General features: G+C 43.0%; 1 protein-coding gene across 1 annotated transcript; it reads left to right on the forward strand.

The window, feature by feature from the left end:
* Nucleotides 1–14,547: 14,547 nt before the first annotated feature.
* Nucleotides 14,548–14,868, forward strand: LOC107761028 (uncharacterized). The gene has a single exon (XM_016579179.1). It carries the CDS (start codon nt 14,548–14,550, stop codon nt 14,866–14,868), a length of 321 nt encoding a protein of 106 aa, XP_016434665.1.
* The last annotated feature ends 1,488 nt before the right edge of the window (nt 14,869–16,356 follow it).

Consider the following 16,356-nt stretch of genomic DNA (forward strand, 5'->3'; position numbering starts at 1 on the left):
TGTAATATATATATATATATATATATATATATATATATATATATATATATATATATATATATATATATATATAGATGTGCACCATCCCCATAAAAAACTAGTCAAAATAATTTATTATACGCTACTTACAAGCACCAGTAACTTGAGTCAAAATGAATAAAGTTTTCTACATGGAGGAACAAATATGATGACTAACCTGCAATTTGAAATTTGAACTTGCTGCTATGAAGAAGAATGAAGTTCTCTTTGTATTTGTAAAAACAAAATTGACTATTCATTAGTGCTTTAATCAATAAAAAGGTCTTGACTTTTAAATTTGATACATTTCAGTTCCTTTTTAAAACTTTTGAGTAATTATAAGCTGACTTTTGAGAATTTGGGTATTATATAAAGAACTTATTCAACAAATTTTGTTTTAATCTGAAAAAGTCTCTGGGACTTACGCCTCACTACAAAAACGCGCCTCGAACGCCCGGGCATACGCCTCAAATTGTTGGGCGTAGGCCTCTTGAGACTTGGCCCCACGCCATCGCTTCGGGGCGTTTTTGGTGCGTTTCGCCCTAGGGCTCGCCCCGAAAATGCCTTTTAAAACATTAATACTATCTAACATTCTACATACATTATCCCGTAAGTATCTTTTCAAAAATTCCCCCAATACTATCTATTACATAAGCTGATTCCACACTAGTAGGAGGTCTTGCAAGATAGACTACCTTGTTGTTCATGGACCGTTTTGAAGCTTCTGCCGCCAAAAGATGTATAAGATAAAATTGGCCCGCAATAAATGGTCGAGTGATAGTATGCCATGTGGAACCGAAGACAGGTAAATGATGAATCAAGTAACTACCAGTACCGAGAACAACAGTTGTAGTTGGTACCGAATAAGCCCCAAAGGGAGCCTGGTCAATAAGAGCAGTTTGAATGTTTGTCATCGGATAGTAGTAGTTCTCTATCATTAAATGGGCAGAGAGAATATTTGCATTCATGGCCTGCCTTTGCATATTCACCAATGGCTCTTTTATTGTCAATAAAGTGGGGCTTGATCCTAGGATCTTGTTTCCCTAAGTATATTTATAAATAGCAGGCTTAGTAGCCATTGTAAGACATGAAATTCTTGGTAAAACTTAATGTTGTATTCTACTTACATTCTCAATTAAACAACGTTATTTGCTCTTTTATATTGCTCTCATTTCTATTCTCAAAGACTGTCACGACCCGGATTTTTCACCTTCGAGAGTCGTGATGGCGCCTACTCGTAGAAGCTAGGCAAGCCACTAAACATAGAAAATTTCTAACTCTTTCATTGTTAACCCTTTTTAACAATCTGAATTAACAGGTATCCAACATTTAGATATTAACGATAAATGAAATCGAGCGGAAGACTTAATCTAATATAATAATCAAGGCTAGTACGATAATGACAATACACATCTCTACCCGAAATCCGGTGTCACAATATCACGGACGGACTAAGATTACAACAACAAATGTCTGAAAGAAATACAATATGTCTCGAAATCTAATGAAAACAGAGTACATAATAAAGTAGAAGAGAACGTCGGGCCTGCAGACGCCTGCAGGACTACCTCGAGATCTCTGGCTGGACTGAAGGCAGGTTCCCCAAGTGCTACTGTCCAAAATCTGCTCCGGAATCTGCACATAGTGAAGAGTGTAGCATCAGCACAACCGACCCCATGTGCTGGTAAGTGTCTGGCCTAACCCCAGCGAGATAGTGACGAGGCTAGGACCAAACTCCAAATAAACCTGTGCAGTTATATAATATACAACGGAAAATAAACAGGAATAAATAATTAACATGGGAGGGGTACATGCTACGGGGGAAATATCGAATCCAACAGAAACTTAAGAGAAATATGAGAGAACAATTCAAGATTTACAACAAAACCATAGTAACACTATTGCGGCGCGCAACCCAATCCCTATCATTTAACACTGTTGCGACGTGCAACCCGATTCGTTTATATCACTGGTGCGGCGTGAAACCCGATCCAATATATCATTGTTGTGACATGCAACCCGATCCAACATAACATTGTTGCAGCGTGCAACCCATTTAAACATAACATTGTTGTGGCGTGCAACCCGATCCAACATAACATTGTTGCAGCGTGCAACCTGTTCTATATATAGTATTGTTGCAGCGTGCAAGCCGATCCAACATAACATTTATATACCTTTAGCAACAACCATACCAAGAGTTCCGGCAAGGGACCAACAATAAGCTACACTATCCCGGCAAGGGATTCGACAGTAGAAGAAAATACGTCCCGGCAAGGGAGAAACAACTATAACCAATCTTAACCCAACTTCTACTCATCTCAGCTAACACCAATACTCAATCATAAGTAATTTCCACGAAAACAAACTTAATCCTTGCTCAATATCGAGAATCATCAATGAAAGCATCGGTAGTACTATTTAAGAACACAAAAATAAATTGCAATTTAAGACTAACGGTCATGCTCGACACCAACATATAGATACTCGTCACCATTCCTATACGTCGTACTCAACAAGAAGCAGATAGCAATAGGACACAAATCCTAATCCTTCAAGCTAAGATTAGACCGAACACTTACCTCGAACTTCCACGGCCAACTCATGCCTCAAACACCGCTTTTCCTTTTGAATTCGGCTCCAAATCAATTGTATCTAAACATAATCGACTTAATAACATCAATAAATCCTAAACAATCCAATTCCAATGCTTAATTATAGCTTTCCCATCATTCTTTCTAAAAAGTCAAAAATTGGCCCCGGGACCGCTTGGTCAAAACACAAGGTTCGGACCAAAACCCGATCACCCATTCACCCACGGGCTCGAATATATAATTAGTTCCAAAATTTGACCCCAAAACGAGGTTTAAATCACAATTATACAAAAAGCCCTAACTCTACCCGAATCCCAAATTTTCTACCCTTAAGAACATGATTTAAGCCTAGAAATCTAATGGGTGTTAATGTAAATTAAAGAAAATGAGTCTAAGATTACATGCCTATGAATTGGTGGTGAAATTCTCTTTCAAAAATCGCCCAATTTGGAGTTTGGAAGAAGAAGTTATGAAATTTTGATTAAATCCCGATTTAGCTTCTATTTTAAAATCACTGGGCAGGCCTTCATCGCGTTCGCGATGGGCCTGTCGCGTTCGCGAAGAGTTGGGCCTAAGTGACCTTCGCGTTCACGACATTGGGTTCGCGTTCGCGGAGCTTTGACTTCTTGAGCCTCTGCGTTCGCAGGCCAGATGGCCCGTTCGCGTAGCACAAAATTCCCTTCGCCCAAAGGCCTTCGCGTTCGCGATAGCAGGTCCGCGTTCGCGAAGGGAAACACCCCCAAGGCTTCGCGTGCGTGTCCTGTGTCTCGTGTTTGCGTAGAAGGAGATTTCCTTCACCCTGACTAACCCTTCCCGTTCGCGAGAGTCCTTCCGCGAACGCGAAGAAGAACACACCAGCACACCAGAAAACTGAAAACCTGCAATCTTTTCCAAGTTCAAAACCTTCTGAAACCCATCCAAAACTCACCCGAGCCCTCGGGGCTCCAAACCAAACATGTACACTATCTAAAAAACATCATACGAACTTATCCGTGCGATCAAATCGCCAAAATAACCTCTTAAACAACGAATTTAGCATAGAAATCTGAGAAAATTTTCAAAGTAGGAATTTTCACAACTATGGGTCCGAATTACCTCACAGACTCATCTTATTTCACACATAAGACCTGTACCGGGCTCCAAAACCAGAATACGGGCCCAATACTATCAAATTCCAAATGCATTTCATTTCCAAAACTCGTTGAAATTTCCAGAAAATAATTTTCTTTAAAAATTCATTTCTCGGGCTTGGGACCTTGGAATTCGATTTTGGGCATATGCCCAAGTCCCATATTTTCCTACGGACCCTCCGGGACCGTCAAATCACGGGTCCGGGTCCGTTTACCCAAAATATTGACCGAAGTCAAATTAATTCATTTTATAGTCAAAATTTATCATTTTCCACAAATTTTTACATATAAGCTTTCCGCCTACATGCCCGGATTGCGCACGCAAATTGAGGTGATGCTTAAAGAGGTTTTTAAGGTCTCGGAATACAAAATTCAATTTAAAAATAAGTGATGACCCAAAAGGTCATCACATTCTCCACCTCTAAAACAACCATTCATCCTCGAATGGACAGAAGAAGGAAGTACCTAAGTCGTGGAAAAGATGGGGATAACGGCTCCGCATATCGGACATGGACTCCCAGGTCGATGCCTCAGTAGGCTGACCTCTCCACTGAACACGAACAGAAGGAAAACTCTTCGGTCTCAACTAACGAACCTGTCGGTCTAGAATAGCTACCGGCTCCTCCTCATAAGACAAGTCCTTGTCCAACTGGACAGTGCTGAAATCTAACACGTGGGATGGATCGCCGTGATATTTCCGAAGCATGGACACATGAAACACTGGATGCACGACTGATAAGCTCGGCGGCAATACAAGTATATAAGCCACCTCTCCCACTCGATCAAGGATCTCAAACGGGCCAATGAACCTAGGGCTAAGCTTGCCCTTCTTACCAAATCTCATCACGCCCTTTATAGGCGTCACTCGAAGCAAAACTCACTCACCGACCATAAATGCTAAATCACGAACCTTGCGGTCGGTATAACTTTTTTGCCTAGACTGAGCTGTATGAAGCCTATCCTGAATGATCCTGACCTTGTCCAAGGCATCTGAACAAGATCCGTACCCAACAACCGAGCCTCTCCCGGCTCAAACTATCCAACCGGAGACCGACATCGCCTACCATATAAAGCCTCATAAGGAGCCATCTGGATACTCGACTTGTAGTTGTTGTTGTAAGCAAACTCTACTAAAGGCAAAAACTGTCCCACGAGCCTCTAAATTTAATGACACAAGCTCAGAGCATATCCTCCAAAATATGAATGGTCCGCTCAGACTGCTCATCCGTCTGAGGATGAAACGTTGTGCTCAACTCAACCCGCGTGCCCAACTCTCGTTGAACTGCTCTCCAGAAGCGCGAGGTAAACTGCGTATCTTGGTCTAAAGTGGTAGACACAGGCACACCATGAAAGCGAACAATCTCCCGGATATAGATCTCAGTTAACCTCTTAGAAGAATAGAAGACTGCCACAGGAATGAAATGCGCTGACTTGGTCAGCCTATCAATAATAACCCACACTGCGTCGAACTTCCACCGAGTCCGCGGGTGTCTAACAACAAAATCTATAGTGATCCGCTCCCACTTCCACTCGGGAAGCTCAATCCTCTGAAATGAACCACCGGGTCTCTGATGCTCGTACTTAACTTGCTGACAATTCAAACACCGAGCCATATATGCAACGATATCCTTCTTCATTCTCCACTACTAATAATGCTGCCGCGAATCCTGATACATCTTTGCGGCGGTCGGATGAATAGAGTACCGGGAGCTATGGGCCTCCTCTAAAATCAACTCTCGGAGTTCATCCACATTAGGCACACAAACTCGACTCTACAATCTCAAAACTACATCATCACCTAAGGTAACCTGCCTGGCACCTCCGTGCTGCACCGTGTCTCTAAGGACACACAAATGGGGATCATCATACTGCCGATCACGGATACACTCCAATAATGAAGAACAAGAGACTATGCAAGCTAACACACGGCTGGGATTAGAAATATCCAAACTCACGAACTGATTGGCCAAAGTCTGAATATCCAAAGCATGCAGTCTCTCACTGACCGGAATATAAGCAAGACTGCCCATACTGGCTGACTTCCTACTCAAAGCATCGGCCACCACAGGCCTTTCCCGGATGATATAAGATGGTGATATCATAGTCTTTCAACAACTCCAACCACCTCATCTGCCTCAAACTCAACTCCTTTTGCTTGAACAAATACTGAAGACTCTTGTGATCCGTGAACACCTCACATGCCACACCATATAGATAATGCCTCAAAATATTCAATGCGTGAACAATGGATGCCAACTCCAAATCATGAACCGGGTAGTTCTTCTCATGAATCTTCAACTGCCGCAAAGCATAGGAATTGACCTTGCCATCCGGCATCAACAATGCACCAAGTCCAATACGAGAAGCATCACAAGAAACTGTATAAGGCCCTGAACCTGTGGGCAAAACCAACACCGGTGCCCTAGTCAGAGCTATCTTAAGCTTCTAAAAGCTTGCCTTACACTCGTACGACCATTTGAACTGGGCACCCTTCTAGGTCAACCTGGTCATCGGGGCTGCGATAGATGAGAACCCCTCTACGAACTGATGATAGTATCCTGCCAATCCCAAGAAACTCCGAATCTCTGTAGCTGATGCTGGTCTAGGCCAGTTCTTGACTGCCTCAATCTTCTTCAGATCAACCTGAATACCCTCTGTTGATACAACATGACCCAGGAATGCAACTGAACTCAACCAGAACTCACACTTCAAGAACTTAGCATATAACCGACTATCCCTCAAGGTCTGAAAAACTACTCTAAGATGCTGCTCGTGCTCCTCCCAGCTGCGGGAATATATCAAAATATCATCAATGAAGACTATCACGAACGAATCCAAGTAGGGCCTGAACACTAGGTTCATCAAATCCATAAAAGCTACTGGGGCATTTGTCAACCCGAATGACATCACCAAGAACTCATAGTGCCCGTACCGAGTGCGAAAAGCTGTCTTAGGGACATCAGATGCCCTAATACTCAACTGATGGTAGCCAGATCTCAAGTCAATCTTCGAAAATACCTTGGCACCTTGAAGCTGATCAAACAAATCATCAATCCTTGGCAATGGATACTTATTCTTGATTGTAACCTTGTTCAACTGTCGATAATCAATACACATTCTCATCGATCCGTCCTTCTTCTTAACAAACAACACCAGCGCACCCCAAGGCGAAATACTCGGCCTAATGAAACCCTTCTCAAGCAAGTCTTGCAGCTGCTCCTTCAACTCTTTCAACTCAGGTGGGGCCATACGATACGGCGGGATAGAAATGGGTTGAGTGCCCGAAGTCAAATCAATGTAGAAATCAATATCCCTGTCGGATGGCATACCCGGTAGGTCTGAAGGGAATACCTTAGGAAACTCACGAACAATGGGCACAAAATCAATAGAAGGAACCCCAACACTCGAATCACGAACATATGCCAAATAGGCCAAACACCCCTTCTCAACCATACGTCGAGCCTTCACATAGGAAATAACACTACGGGTAGAATGACCAGGAGTCCCTCTCCACTCTAAACGAGTAAACCCGGTAAGGCTAAGGTCACAGTCTTGGCATGACAGTCCAAGATAGCATGGTAAGGTGATAACCAGTCCATCCCTAATATGACATCAAAATTGACCATGTCCAAAAGAAGCAAATCTACACGAGTCTCAAGACCTCCAATCACAACTATACAAGAACGATGGACTCGATCTACCACAATAGAGTCACCCACTGGTGTAGACACATATACAGAGGCACTCAAGGAATCACTAGGCATGACCAGATACGGTACAAAATAAGATGACACATAGGAGTACGTAGACCTTGGATCAAACAAAACTGAAGCATCTCTGCCACAAACTAGAACAGTACCTGTGATAACTGCATCGGAAGCCTTAGACTCAGGCCTGGCTGGAAGAGCATAACATCAAGGTTGGGCCCCACCACCCTAGACGACCTCTCTAGGATGGCCTGCAGCTAGCTAGCCTCCACCTCTAGTGGTTGGAGCTCCACATTTAGCACCTTTACCTCCACCTCTAGCACCTTTACCCCCACCTTTAGCTGGCTGGGCGGTCTGTGGAACACCTGGTGCCTAAACTATAACACAGAAACCCTGCTGCTGTGACTGAGTACCCACCAATCTCTGAAAAGCCCTCCTGATATGACCATACTCACCACACTCAAAACATCCACCTGAGTGTTGCGGCTGAGGAAATTGAGACTAACCCTGGCGACCTGAATGACCACCCCAAAAACTCTAGAGTGGTGGTGCACTGATAGGAGCTGGTGGTGCACTGATAGGAGCTGGTGGTACACTGTAGGGCAGCTGATCAGAATACTACATGTGAGAACCACGGCCACCTAAAACACCATGAGAAACCTGAAGTGCTGACTGAAAGGGCCTAGGAGGATGGCCTCTACCAAACGAATCCTTGCCTCCAGAAGAGGGACCACTGAATTTTCCTGAATGACGGGGCCTCTTGTCTGACCCATGACCACCTCCCTACGATAGAACCATCTCCACTCTCCTGGTCACATTGGCCGCCTCCTGGAAAGTAATCTCACTCCCAATCTCCCTAGCCATTTGAAGACGAATCGATTGAATAAGTCCATCAATGAACCTCCTCACCCTCTCTCTCTCGATGGAAGTATGACAAGAGCATGACGAGCTAAGTCGATGAATCAGGTCTCATACTGGGTAACAATCATAGAACCCTGCTGGAGACACTCAAGTTGCCTCCGATAGGCCTCTCTTTGAGTGATGGGGAGAAACTTCTCCAGAAATAGCTGAGTAAACTGCTCCCAAGTCAAAGATGGCGATCCAGCTGGTCTAGCCAAACAGAAATCCCTCCATCAAATCTTGGCCGACTCTATAGGTCTCAACTATCCCCATGTTCCTGAGAACCTCATAACAACTGTCTAGATAATCCGGGGATCCTCAGTAGATGCACCGCTAAAAGTAGTAGTAAAGAGCTTGGTGAACCTATCCAACCTCCATAAGGTATCGGCAGACATAGCTCCTCCATCACCAGTCTGAGCTACTGCACCCGGCTGAACTGCTCCAACTGGCTGAACTGCTGGAGTCTGAAACTAGGGAGCTACCTGCTCCGGGGTACGAGTAGCAGGAGTCTGGGCTCTTCCTCCAGCTTGAGAGACGACTGGTGCTACAGGAAGCAAGCCTGCCCAAGTGACACTCTCCATAAGGCCCACTAGACGGACCAGAGCATCCTGAAGTACTAGGTAGCAATACACCCCTCTGGGAGCTGAGCTGGGCCCACCAGAACTGCTGGGGCTGGAACCTCATCATCAAAGTCAACCTGAGGCTCCTCTGCAGGTGTTGCTGCCCTGGGCTCAGCTATGCCCCTACCTCGGCCTCTAGCACAGCCTCGGCCTCACCCTCTAGCACAACCTCGGCCTCGCCCTTTTCCCCTCGTGGGAGCTACTGCTGGGGGCTCGGGCTACTGGTCAGTGGATGAGGAAGCGCGTGTTCTTGCCATCTACAAAAGAACAGAGTAGAATTTCAATTAGCATTGAGAAACCAATCCGCACGATAGGAAAGAATAAATGTAGAATGTTTCCTAACTCTGTAGCCTCTAGGGATAAATACAGACGTCTCCGTACCGATCCCTCAGACTCTACTAAGCTTGTCCGTGAATTGTGAGACCTAGGTAACCTAGTGCTCTGATACAACCTTGTCACGACCCGGATTTCCCAACATTGGGAGTCGTGATGGCACCTACTCGTAGAAGCTAGGCAAGCCACTAAACATAGAAAATTTCTAACTCTTTCATTTTTAACCCTTTTTAACAATCTGAATTAACAGGTATCCAACATTTAAATATTAACGATAAATGAAATCGAGCGGAAGACTTAATTTAATATAATAACCAAGGCCAGTACGATAATGACAACACACATCTCTACCCAGAATCCGATGTCACAATATCATGGACGGACTAAGATTACTACAACAAATGTCTGAAAGAAATACATTATGTCTCGAAATCTAATGAAAACAGAGCACATAATAAAGTATATACAGCGGAGGCTAGGCTAGGTCCCTAACCCCGGTGAGGCAGTGACGAGGCTAGGTCCATACTCCAGATAAACCTGTGCAGTTATATAATATACAACTGAAAATAAACAGGAATAAACAATTAACATGCGAGGGGTACATGCTACGGGGGAAATATTGAATCCAGCAGAAACTTAAGAGAAATATGAGAGAACAATTCAATATTTACAACAAAACCATAGTAACACTATTGCGACGCGCAACCCGATCCCTATCATTTAACACTGTTGCGGCGTGCAACCCGATCCATTTATATCACTATTGCAGCATGCAACCCGATCCAATATAACATTGTTATAGTGTGCAACCCAATCCAACAAAACATTGTTGCAGCGTGCAACCCGTTCCAACATAACATTGTTGCGGCGTGCAACCCGTTCCAACATAACATTGTTGTGGCATGAAACCCGTTCCATATATAGTATTGTTGCGGCGTGCAACCCGATCCAACATAACATTGTTGCAACGTGAAACCCATTCCATATATAGTATTATTGCGGCGTGCAACCTGATCCAACATAACATTTATATACCTTTAGCAACAACCATACCAAGAGTCCCGGCAAGGGACCAACAATAAGCTACACTATCTCGACAAGGGATTCGACAGTAAAAGTAAATACGTCTCAGCAATGGAGAAACATCTATAACTAATCTTAACCCAACTTCTACTCATCTCACCTAACACCAATACTCAATCATAAGTAATCTCCATGAAAACAAACTTAATCCTTGCTCAATATCGAGAATCATCAATGAAAGCATCCGTAGTACTATTTAAGAACACAAAATAAATTGCAATTTAAGACTCACGGTCATGCTCGACACTAACGTGTAGATACTCGTCACCATACCTATACGTCGTACTCAACAATAAGCAAATAACAATAGGACACAACTCCTAATCCCTCAAGCTAAGGTTAGACCGAACACTTACCTCGAACTTCTACGACCAACTCAAGCCTCAAACACCACTTTTCCTTTTGAATTCGGCTCCAAATCAATTGTATCTAGACATAATTGACCTAGTAACATCAATAAATGCTAAACAATCCAATTCCAATGCTTAATTATAGCTTCCCCATCATTCTTTCCAAAAAGTCAAAAATTGGCCCCAGGCTCGCTTGGTCAAAACACGAGGTTCGGACCAAAACTCGATCACCCATTCACCCACGATCCCGAATATATAATTAGTTCCAAAATTCGACCCCAAAATGTGGTCTAAATCATAATTATACAAAACGCTCTAACTCTACCCAAATCCCTAATTTTCTACCCTTAAGAACATGATTTAAGCCTAGAAATCTAATGGGTGTTAATGGAAATTGAAGAAAATGAGTCTAAGATTACATACCTATGAATTGGTGGTGAAATCCTCTTTCAAAAATCGCCCAATTTGGAGTTTGAAAGAAGAAGTTATGAAATTTTGATTAAATCCCGATTTGGCTTCTATTTTAAAATCATTGGAATGGCCTTCATCGCGTTCGCGATAGGCCTGTCGCATTCGCAAAGAGTTGGGCCTAAGTGACCTTCGCATTCGCAACATTGGGCTCGCGTTCGTGGAGCTTTGACTCCTCGAGCCTCCGCGTAAGCGAACAGTGGCCGCGTTCGCGTAGCACAAAATTCCCTCACCCCTCCCCAGACCCAAAGGCCTTCGCGTTCGTGATAGCAGGTCCACGTTCAGGAAACACCCCCAAGGCTTCGCATTCGCGTCCTGTATCTCGCGTTCGTGTAGAAGGAGATTTCCTTCAGCCTGAGTAACCCTTCGCATTCGCGAGAGTCCTTCCGCGAACGCGAAGAAGAACACACCAGAATACCAGAAAACTGAAAACCTGCAATCGTTTCCAAGTTCAAGACCTTCCGAAACCCATCCCAAACTCACCCAAGCCCTCGGGGCTCCAAACCAAACATGTACACTATCTCAAAAAACATCATACAAACTTATCCCGATTAAATAGCCAAAATTACCTCTTAAACAACGAATTTAGCATAGAAATCTAAGAAAATCTTCAAAATTTTTAAAGTAGGAATTTTCACAACTACGGGTCCGAATCACCTCAAACAACTTCCGTTTCTTACCAAATTTCACAAACTCATCTTATTTCACATATAAGACCTGTACCGGGCTCCGAAACTAGAATACGGGCCCGATACTATCAAATTCCAAATGCATTTCATTTCCAAAACTCATAGAAATTTCCAGAAAATAATTTTCTTTAAAAATTCATTTCTCGGGCTTAGGAGCTTGGAATTCGATTCCGGGCATACGACTCAAGTCCCATATTTTCCTACGGACCCTTGGGGACCGTCAAATCATACGTCCGGGTCCGTTTACCCAAACGTTGATCGAAGTCAAATTAATTTATTTTATAGTCAAAATTTATCATTTTTCACTGATTTTCACATACAAGCTTTATGGCTACGCGCCCGGACTGCGCACGCAAATTGAGGTGATGCTAAAAGAGGTTTTTAAGGCCTCGGAATGTAGAATTCAATTTAAAAACAAGTGATGACAAAAGGTCATCACAAAGACGTTGTTCTCGAAGTGAGGCTTGTCATTTTCTTCAATCTTAATAGCTAAGTCTTACTTTTAATCTTGTTTATTTACCATTATTGGATCTAATCAGTTTGCTTGTCTATAAATCACGTAATAAATTCAACTCTTCGTTTTATGGGTAAATAGTTTGGCGCCCACCATGGGGCTTAGACAATTATGTAATTGAGTTGATCCTTGCGTTTATTACTAACTTGTTTGATTCTTTCCTTAGAAATAAATGGAAAATGGCAGATAATGATGTCAATATCACATATAACATCAAGGGACACGAAAAACTACCTCAACATGAGGATTCAATCAGTGACACCCTAACGAAGGAGATGAGGCAACCCTAGTTTGAGAAGGTCAGTACCCTCGGCATGTATGGGAACTAACTAACGGTGATGCGGAAGAGGAACATGTTGTGGAAACAGTGAAAATCTCGAGGGGGCAGCAAAAAGCCATCATGAGCCACCTCTCAAGGCAGGATAGGGTAATAACAAAGTTGAAACAAGCATTGTCAGATGCTTCCAACAATGCAAACGGAAGGGGCTCGATTTCTCACAGCGTTCCTGCAAATAAAACGCCTCAAAGAGTTGATAACAACATCCCGAGGGGTGAGGTTGGTTTCGACGGTGCCGGGGGGACCGTAGAGGATCTGGTAAAGATAACAGTAATTATCCCATCAAAACCAAGCTCATAAGATTTATGAGGGAAATGAGCGAAGGGCTGCCTAGCTAGATCAAAACGCGAAGGAATTTCATGCCCGAATGGATCAGATCCCAAGCGAACCTCTAGTTTTGAAGGTCCCAAATTCAAAAAAATACACTTAGTTGCCGTTCAAACTGACCGCATCATCGGATTTAATTCCGAAGAGATTCAAAATACCGAACATACCAAAATACGATGAGACTTGGGATCCGCAGGAGCACATTACAACCTATACCATGGTTGCGAAAGGAAACGATTGGGCTCAACATGAGATCAAATTTTTACTAAAGAAGCTCAGAGAAACCCTCACAAAGGGGGCCCTAACATGGTATTCTCTATTACTCGAACATTCAATTGGCTCTTTGAGATGCTTGCAGATTCCTTTATAAAGGCTCATTTTGGGGCCAGAAAGGTCCAGGCCAGGAAGGCGAACATATTTAAGATCCCACAAGGTGAGTCTGAATTGTTACAAAGGTTAGTGATTAGGTTCCATATAGAAAGAATATTGCTACCAGTCATACCAGCTGAGTGGGCAGCGGATGCATTTACAAAGGGTTTGAATCTGAGGAGCTCCGACGCCTCCCAAAAGTTTAGGGAAATCCTGCTCGAATTCTAAGAGACTATATGGGCGGATGTTCATAATTGTTATGAGTCAAAAATAAGAATAGAAGAGGATCAGCTCGGGTTCCCTACATCAACCAAAGGACGGGACCGAGACAAGAACCAGGATAATTTCAAAAGCGATTTCTCTATAGATCGATGATCTTCTAAAGGCTGTTTCTTGCCTTATGAGAGAGCTAGGACAGAGGCACCCAGGCTATTCTTGGAATTCAGCAAGAGGTTGCCTGAACTCATGGCAGCAAAATAACTCTAGACCTCAAGGACAAGGAGCTCCAAGCTTTCAAAATCAGTAGAGGCATCAATATCAACCTCCACACTCTAATCATTCTAGCATGGAAGATCTAAAGAAGGACTTCCTTATTAAGACAGATTATAGGCTTGACACCCATGGTGCAGCTATAAAAAAATTGGGCATATCTTTTCGAAACCTAGAAAGACAGATTGGGCAACTAGCTACTCTATTGTCTGAGATGGTTCCAGAAACACTCCATGCTGATACTGAAAGAAATCTAAAAGAGATAATAAATGCTGTGTCTTTGAGGAGTGGGCACGAGTTGAAGGATCTAATAGCAAAGCAAAAGTATGAGCCGGTTGAAAGACAGGTGGCAGATTGTGGAGGAATAGAAAATCAGCAACATTCAAGAAGGTGAAGTGAGGGTAAATGAGGATTTGAAGAAGAAGGGGAAGATTAAAGCTCAGAAAAAGAAGAAAAATGATAATTGCACAAATAATGAGACTGAGGAAAGCAAATACATGCTTGCTCTACCTTTCCCCCAGAAACAAAGAAGGGAGAAGTTAGACAAACAATTCGAGCGCTTTCTAGAAGTGTTCAAGCAGGTGCATGTGAATATACCTTTTACATAGGTACTTCCTAGATGCCAGCTTATGCTAAATTCTTGAAGAAGATATTGTCCAAGAAATGGAAAATGGAAGAGACATTGGTTGTCAAGCTGGCAGAGCATTGTAGTGCCATCTTTCCAAATAAGCTCCCTAAAAAATATGGAGATCCAAGGAGTTTTACAATACCTTACTCTTTAGGAAGTACTAAATTTCAAAAATCTTTGTGTGACTCAGGTGCTTCTATTAATCTTATGCCTTTGTCTATTTTCAAGAAATTGGAGGGAAAGATTGGAGAAATCAGGTCGATACCTGTGTCCTTGCAGCTGGTGGATCAGTCCACAATCATACCTGAATAAATGGTGGAAGATGTGCTAGTTTGGGTGGACAAATTTGTGTTCCATGTGGACTTCATTATGGTGAACATGGAGCAAAATATGGAGGTCCCTCTTATTTTAGGAAGACCCTTTTTGGATACAAGCAGAGCAATTCTGGATATTCAAGAAAGGTAGCTCATGCTCAGAGTGGGGGATAAAAGGCCGATCTTCAAGATGGAAGGAGAAATGGGGGCCCTGAAAGAGAAAATTGGAATGAATGAAGCTGATAAGTGTGGGATGTGCCCAAAGAAGGCGTAAAAAAGCTCTCAACATGGATATGTGTTGTCACGCCCTGAACCTGGGGGCGAGACCGGCACGCGGTGCCTCACCTATCCTTGCATACCAACTTGTGACTAAGGAACTCTGAACATGTGATTTCATACTTTGGCCATGGGCCACATTGCAAGACAACTACAAATGCTAACTAAACATCAATATAAAGCTGGGCCGACAAGGCCATCATAATTATTGCAGCTGATAAACCAACCAAATATACATACAAGGCCTACAAGCCCAACATATTGTACTAACTGACAGGATATGTCTACAAGCCTCTACTGGTGGATATACTATGATCAGAACAGCATCCCGACCTACTCATAATATATATACATTTATACACAATATGTACATAAAGCTCTAGACCTGGCATCTCCGAAAGGCATGGAGCTTACCGATCAAGGCTGAACGCGGGCAACACTTAATGAGGAGGTCTACCCGCCTGTTTGTCTGAACCTGCACGCATGAAATGCAGTGCCCCCAAAAAGGGACATCAGTACGAAATAATGTACCGAGTATGTAAGGCAATATACGGAAAGCTGAAACTGAACTAATAATCTGAGCACATGCTTACCTGCTGATACTGACTCAACTCTCTCAATATAGTAAGTAAAATAGTTGTCCGTCCGTATAAGGCTCCATATATATATATATATATAACTACTCTGCCGTAGTAGGCTCGCTCATAGGCGCTCGGCCATACTAGGCTCTGTATCTCAACCAACTGGGCTCACTCATAGGCGCTCGGCCACAGTAGGCTCGATATATAACTTACCATCTGATTAGAGGTTGCCCAATAGGGGCCTGCCCATCGATTATAGCTCAATGGTAATGAAGATACTTTAGTACTGTATATATAAACTCTCTGCTCTCTTGACTGGAAGATGAAAATACTCAACTGAATATAAAGTCCCGATAAGGAGAATAATGTAACCTATAGAACTAGAAAAATATACGTAAATTTTTGAATATGAGTTTTTCTTTATGCCTCATTATCAAACTCGTGTAATTATGAGATCATGCCAAAATGAAGGAAGAACTTAGCCTTAACATACCTGGAATAGGAAAAAATCCGTATAATATTCTTGAAAAGGTTGCACCGTACTCCTCTAGAGTCGCAAAATCTCACGTTGCTACGGTTCTAAGAAATCTCGTTGGAATCATGTCTTCCTGTCATCTGACCTCTAAGTT

The sequence above is a fragment of the Nicotiana tabacum genome, chromosome 18 (assembly GCF_000715075.1).
Source record: "Nicotiana tabacum cultivar K326 chromosome 18, ASM71507v2, whole genome shotgun sequence".
Lineage (NCBI taxonomy): Eukaryota > Viridiplantae > Streptophyta > Magnoliopsida > Solanales > Solanaceae > Nicotiana > Nicotiana tabacum.